This window comes from Poeciliopsis prolifica, unplaced genomic scaffold (genome assembly GCF_027474105.1).
Source record: "Poeciliopsis prolifica strain line A6 unplaced genomic scaffold, Auburn_PproV2 SCAFFOLD011, whole genome shotgun sequence".
In the NCBI taxonomy this organism is placed as follows: Eukaryota; Metazoa; Chordata; class Actinopteri; order Cyprinodontiformes; family Poeciliidae; genus Poeciliopsis; species Poeciliopsis prolifica.
In genome coordinates, this window is record NW_026562386.1 from 8,090,782 (window position 1) to 8,097,728 (window position 6,947).

Genomic DNA, 6,947 nt, shown 5'->3' on the forward strand with positions numbered 1-6,947 from the left:
CAAACGGCCTCATATGTTAGATCATAGACAAAATGCCCTTGAACTCACTATTGCCATGGTGAACACCCAATGGTTGCAGCATCATACTGTGAAGATGCTTTTCTCCATCATGAATGGCAAACCAGACCAGAGCTGATAAGAAGGATAAAGCTTTAAGGCTTCAAAAAACATAACCTTAACACATGCAGCCAGAACTACAGAGAAATAGTATAGATCAAAGTAAATTATTGTCTTAGAAAGCCCTAGTCAGTCAGTACATAGTGTTGTGAAAAAAAATTATTTCCAAGCAGATGTTAACTGATAAGTTTCCCACAACAATATATTCAATGAAAAAAAAATATTTGGCTAGATATAAAAATTGATATTCACATATGCTCTCTGTCTGATCTGACTGAGCTTAGGCTGATTTTCAAAGAGAAATGGACAATAGTTTCAGCCTCGAGATGTGAATAGTGGAGTGAGTCCCATCACAAAAGACAGCATTAATTGCAAATATTGACTTAATGAGGTTGAACATAGATGCATACCTTACTACTTTGTATTGCTCTATTACTTAAAATCCCGATAAGATAAGTTGAGGTTTCTTGTAAAGTGGTATATACGTTGCCGCTTTCCAACCACTCTTTGTAGTGCAGTTCGGTTACTTACCAGTTGGGGGCAGCAAAACCCCAGCGGTGCCATCTCGGCCTTGAAATGAAAGAGAGAAGAATCTATGCAGTGACGCAGGTTGTTTACGACATATGATTGTTGCTAACCTGGAGCTTCTTATTCGGATATTTAGCTCTTCCAGGGCTCACAGCTTTCTTCCGAGAGATGACGAGACGCTGGAGGCCAGTTACAGTGTCTAGTGCTGACTGTGGTCTCCCGTTACTAAGGTACATTATTTTTGTTTTAAACTTTATGTTCTGCTAGTCACCAATTAGCAAAGTGGCTATTGCAGGTCACAGATCTGACTTGTTTGTGCTAAAAAGGGGAACAGCAGGCAGGTCCTACATGCATCATTAACCTTTTGTTGCTCTGTTTAGCCTTATAGATACTCGTGGCTCTTACTCAAAACGACTACAAACATAAAATGCAATCTGGCCACATTACTGCATGCTTTTCGATGGCAGGGGTGTCGAATTCCAGTCCTCAAGGGCCACATCCTGCAGTTTTTAGATGTGCCACAGGTACAAAATACTGGAATGAAATGACTTAGTTACCTACTTCTTGTGCAGAGGCCTGCTAATGACCTAATTATTCTATTCAGGTGTGCTGCAGCAGAAGCACATCTAAAAATTGCAGGGCAGTGACCCTCCAGGACTGGAGTTTGACAGCTGTGAGTGACATTACTCACAAGAGTAATGTGCAGGTGCCTCTCAGCGAATTTGAATAGCATCTAAAATTGCTTTTATTTCAGCATTTCATTTCAAAATGAAAATTATATTATTTGAATTTGTTGCACAGATGGCTAGATTTTAAGCGGAGTTGTTTTTTGTGTTGATATAATGTGAAAACTTAACCTATTTTGTTACACTTGATGTTTAATATTATCAGACACACCTTCCCAAAAGTTATGTTTTTTTGCTTATGCTAGTCCAGAAAATATTTTCCATAAAGTTTCATCGTGGTTTGCTGGAATCCCGAAGCCTTATAAAAACTCTACAACCTCTTCCCTTCCGATAGATCGGGACATAGTGTACTGTATTTATATAATATTATATAATTCATCAATATTTTGTATGGGTTTCACATTTTGAGCACAAAATTAACTTGAAGAGATTCTAGTTTATTGAGATGAGCCTGTCATGTTTGTTGACTTTCAGGAAACAGTGATGCCATAGGAGATTCAGGCATTGCCAAGTGTCCTTCATCCAGGAGGGGAGAGCTTTCCTGAGAAATGGCAACTGAACTCCACGAGACTATATTCATGGCCAAGCAGGAGCGTCACAAAAACCTGTTCCTGAACTATAAAAACCTGAACATTTTTCCTGTAGAGCTGCTAAAAGATGAAGGACTACAGTTTCTGGAGAGATTGTACATGAAGAGAAACTCGCTGACTTCACTGGTATCCTCAGATTAAAAAAAAAAACACTCATGAATGACTGACGTTTTGTTCCTGAAAGATCACGTATAATTTCTGCTTTTGTCTTTTGTTATCAGCCTGATAATCTTGCTCAGAAGCTCCCAAATCTTATAGAATTGTAAGTGCTCTTGTAAATTGCTCAGATATTTTAATATTTTTGTTAAAATTAAATATTTAATATAAACCACATTCTGTATTTGATTCAAGGTACCTGCACTCAAACAACATTGTCATTATTCCTGAAGGTGGGACTGCAGTATGACCATGCAATTGTGCCATTGTTCCAAAAGAAAAGTATATTAGATGTAACTACTAACTAATCTTTTGATATCCAGCTATTGGAAACCTGGCACGACTGCAGTCACTGGACCTGAGCAATAATGCCCTCCAGATGCTCTGCCCAGAGATTGGACGTCTGAGGTCTTTGCGACACCTTAGACTGTCCAATAATCAACTCAAATGCCTTCCACCAGGTAAATATTATTAGTTTTACATTTACAAACAAATATCAATTTAAAATACAACATTCTTTTATTAACTGGACCAAAAATGTAGGGGAATTTCATGGTCTGAATGTTTATACTGCAAAAATAGAAAGTAGTGAGAGCTGCATTGTCTAACGGTAGGTGTATTTGTTTTGCCATTCTATGTTTTATACACTTCGCAGTCAACTTCCTGCAGAAAGAATTAGGAAAGTTCTGTTTCAGGCTGATTTTTAAAAAAAAATGTTATGAAGAGGTGAAGAGTGAAAGAAGTTGATGTTTTGAATCCACTCTATTCAAAATCTCTAAATGATATCAAGATATTTAACTGTTGTACAAATTCATCATAGTACTCAATTGTTTTCTTGACAAATTAGTTAGTATTTGTTTCAACCAATCAGAAGAATTCCAAAGAAGGAAACTTGAAATCAGTTTTTTCTTGTCCAACTTTGAACTTTTTGCTGCCATTCTTGGTATGATTCTGTTGTCTGGTAAGGTTCTGCTTCATTTTATATTTATGTGCATTCACACTCTCCTTCTGCCAATGTTGAGAAAAGTCTCCATAGGTGACAACCCACTTATTTAACACACTTATCATGGGAAGTCTAAAGTATTAATTTGTGTAAGTTCAAAACTTTTGGGAACATCTGTGCTGTTGAATCCCATGTCCTTGTCTACCACCTAGGTGTAAATCCTCAGTTTGCCAGCAGATGGCATCTGAGCTCTTCAGCTAAACTGTAGAATGAAGTTGTCCACCGCCCATAAGCTCATGTTTTGTCATAATGTTAATCTTCAGCAGTTATTGTACACTCTCACATATTATATATGGCTATTTTTGGTCTCAAGAGATTTTTAGTGTAGTCCTTTGTTTTTAAGGTGTACTTTGTTTTAAACTTTAAAGTCCCAAATAACCACTTTGTTCTCCTAATATTAATGCTTCCGAAGCTAACATTTGTTATTTTTCACTCAGAGATTGGTGATCTGCAGGACCTGGAGACCCTCGACTTGGCTATGAACCAGCTGATGTCTCTTCCAGACCGCCTGTACCGCTGCCTTTCCCTGCAGAACCTCACAGTGGACCACAACCTTCTGAGTCATGTTCCCCGCCAGCTCTGCTGGCTGCACCGCCTCAACCAGCTCTCCATGGCGGCCAATCGGCTAACCTTCCTACCACTCGGTCAGTATGGTGCTGTGTCTACGATTGACTGCAGTGATCTGAATGTCATGAGCGATGCATCGTTAATCGTCTGCATATTTTATAGATCTGGGCAGATCCCGAGAGCTGCAGTTTGTGTTTGTAGATAACAACGTGGATCTGAAAGGCCTTCCCTCCTACCTGTACAACAAGGTCATCGGTTGCAGCGGGTAACATCATTTACACTGACAACAATTATTTCAGAAGAGTCTTTCAACTGGGTGTAGTTGGCTTACTTGGATAACAGTTAAAATCACTAAGCTGAAGTGAAATAACAAAAAATTCTGACATTAAAGCAATTTTGATGCATACAAGAGTGTTTAGTGTGACACCATCAGCCAACAAGCAAAAATATCAATGATTGCTTGTGGAGAAATTGAGTTTTCATTTCACTTCAACCTTTTTAGTCTGAAAAAAAAAGATCTACACAAGGTAGTTTGGTCAACATCTTTCTCATATTTCAAAGAATAAACTTCTAAGTCAATGATGTTATATTTCTGGTGTTTAATACAGCGCAAACCTCCCAAACACATGCATATCAAATGTGCAGTCTGCACTTTTTGGCATGATGTAATGGTAATTATCACTTCAAGCTTCCTGAAGTACAGCTGCTCACTCAGGTAACAACTTTATCTGTGTTGTGCGCAGGTGTGGCTCGTCATCTCAGGCTCTGGAGGGGGGCAGCAGCATGGGTGAGGTACTGACTGAGGCTCTGGTGGGGCTGCCGGCTGAAGTGAAGGTGATTGGTTCGCAGACGGATAACGTGGTTCCGCTGGAAGAGCTGGCTATGAGGACTATGCATCGCATCTACCATCACCGCCCAGCAGGTGGGGGCAGGCTGTAACTAGCCTATATGGTTTTTGCAGTCTGAAAAATGAGTCTTTTGGTAATTTCAGTTTGAAAAAAATCTTAAACATGTTCAGATTTTCTGCCTGACCTCAGTTTCTAAATGTGTTTATATTTTCATTAAACTTCTTGCTGTCCTTTGGGAAGGAGTTTAATTGCCTAACATTCAGTCTTTTTTGACAAATCCATGAAAGCAGTTTCATCATAAAAGTGACTCATCACCATTTGTTCATGAAATTGAGATGAAAAACTTCTTGGCTCTATAACCAGCTCCTTTAGGTGATTCTGTTTAAGCAGATCTGTCTAACAAATAATATTTGTATTAGTTAAATGTGTTCTCAGTAATGTTATCCCACTGAATTACTATCTAAACTGCATTAAAGTTGGGTAAAAAAGGGCAAAGTATAAATTCACATCACACTTTTCAGATTTCTATGTGTGAAAAAAGTTTTTTTTTTCCTTCCACATCATAATTATGTGCTACTTTGTATGGGTCACTCATAAATCCCCATAAAAGATATTTTAAAAAAGCTCTTAAGTCAGATGTACTTCATTAGTCCCAGATTAGGAAAAGTCCCAGAAAAATAAAACAAATACAATAAAGTGAAGAAATATGTTAAAATATGTATGCAAGTGTTCAAGCTATTGATCCCTAGCTAGACAAATTTGTTCATGAATAAAATAATTGACTGTCTGTTACCACGTTTTAATCTGTCCCGTGTTGTATTTTCAGGCCTGAACTTGCTGCCTCCCATCATCCTCCCAAAGAGCCTGCTGGACCTGCTGCAGTTCCCTCTGGGTCACTGTCACCGCTGCAGCCAAGCCATGTTCACCATCATCTATCCCAAGCTTTTCCCTCTGCGTGACACGGCGCTGGCCGGAGTCCACCGCAGGTCAGAACTAACGTCCCCTTCTTTCCTCTTCTGTCCCAGTACTGTCCCTGTCTTATCTTCAGGATAAATGTTTTTAATTAGACTTTCTTCTTGTCTGCATTTCTGCCTCTTCCTCTGCAGAACAACTGTGAGTTTTGTGGCCTACTGCTGCTCCAGTCGCTGCCTCCGGACCTTTGATCTGCAGGGGTGACATCACTTCCCTTTTTTGCGATCTGTCCGCGCTCATGATGGAAACAGATTATACTCACTCATTTGTGACGAGGCTCTGAGCATCGGAGGCGCCCTGTGCAGGAACTCTGTTCATCATTACAACAAAAAGAACCACACAGAAACCTCTTGCCTTGTGACCGACAGACATACTACTACTCTGGTAACACTACAGCTCTTTGAACAAAGACTCAAAGCGCTCATGATGATCTTGTATCTAACTGCCGAGAAGTAGAATATTCTTGTGTGTCTGTGGTTGGGGAGGGATCAGTGTCCTCCATCACGAATCGGGTTGGATCTGAGGTAACTACAACACCCCCCCACTCACATCCAAGCACTTTTTAGAGAAAACATTTGGATTTTTGTGAAAGTTTTGAGTCATTTTTCACAAAGTTTCCTGTACAGGCACATTTATTTCTTTATGAAGTATAACCAAATGCTGTGTGTTCTCAAGAATATTTGAAGGTTGTTATTTAAATTTATGTTTGATGTGTCATTTTAAAACAGCGAGTATAAGGCTTTGTTCAGTTACCCAACAGAATGTAAATACTCAGGTCTCAGTGCAGAAGTCGTGTATCCAAATATAAGGTGCAATGTTACATTCATACTCAAAATTACAGTGTCCAAAAGAAAAGAAAAAGCCAGTTAAAGTTAGAAGACCAAACTGTTCCCTTTAAATGTTTTTTCTTCCCACTGGTTCTTCATTTGTTGCACAAGTTGCAGAATTTCTTATGGCTTTATTTGTTGCATCAAGTTTTTAAAAGTTATCATCTAGGAAACAGTTTCCTTCCACCAACTAGAACAGTAAGATATCTAATTTTGACAAAACTCACATGAACCAGAAAGCTAACACAACATATGAAAAAAATACAAATTAAATAAAACGGAATTCTAGTTATTTCTACTCCACACACATTTTAAATTCAGTTTTTGGTGAAAACTGAGTGACTGGCTGCACTGACACTTGGATGTTGTGAAATTCATATTTGTTGTTTGTTTTGGCAGTAAATGTTGTTTGACCTTTGACTTTGAGTGAATTTGGCTGTTATTTGATCTGATCTGTGAGAATTTACATTTCATCATCGTAGAGAAGCTTGACTCTTTCCTCGTCTTCCTGCTTACTTTGAGCAAACGCTCAAGAGGTAGACACACATCAGCCCTAACTACAGTGAAAGCTGAATGTATTGATTCTAATATGTATGCACACCACACTTTCCAAGAAAGACAAACACACAGGCTCAGGTTCTTAATATTAAAAT

The 6,947-nt window shown here is 38.8% G+C and overlaps 1 protein-coding gene across 1 annotated transcript; it reads left to right on the plus strand.

Annotated features, from left to right (window-relative positions):
- The first annotated feature begins 716 nt into the window (after window positions 1–716).
- Window positions 717–6,714, plus strand: lrrc28 (leucine rich repeat containing 28). The gene is made up of 10 exons (XM_055036539.1): window positions 717–875; window positions 1,806–2,047; window positions 2,143–2,183; window positions 2,273–2,310; window positions 2,401–2,538; window positions 3,518–3,724; window positions 3,810–3,912; window positions 4,391–4,569; window positions 5,322–5,481; window positions 5,602–6,714. The coding sequence occupies exons 2-10, from the start codon at window positions 1,880–1,882 to the stop codon at window positions 5,669–5,671; spliced, it is 1,104 nt and encodes a 367-aa protein (XP_054892514.1). The 5' UTR covers window positions 717–875; window positions 1,806–1,879; the 3' UTR covers window positions 5,672–6,714.
- The last annotated feature ends 233 nt before the right edge of the window (window positions 6,715–6,947 follow it).

What these genes read in the sequence shown, in the direction of transcription:
- lrrc28 (XM_055036539.1), top strand. Translation starts at nt 1,880, where the DNA reads ATGGCAACTGAACTCCACGAGACTATATTCATGGCCAAGCAGGAGCGT. An exon ending in AAGGTCATCGGTTGCAGCGG is followed by an intron (nt 3,913 to 4,390) that starts GTAACATCATTT and finishes TGTTGTGCGCAG; the next exon opens with GTGTGGCTCGTCATCTCAGG. An exon ending in CTGGCCGGAGTCCACCGCAG is followed by an intron (nt 5,482 to 5,601) that starts GTCAGAACTAAC and finishes CTTCCTCTGCAG; the next exon opens with AACAACTGTGAGTTTTGTGG.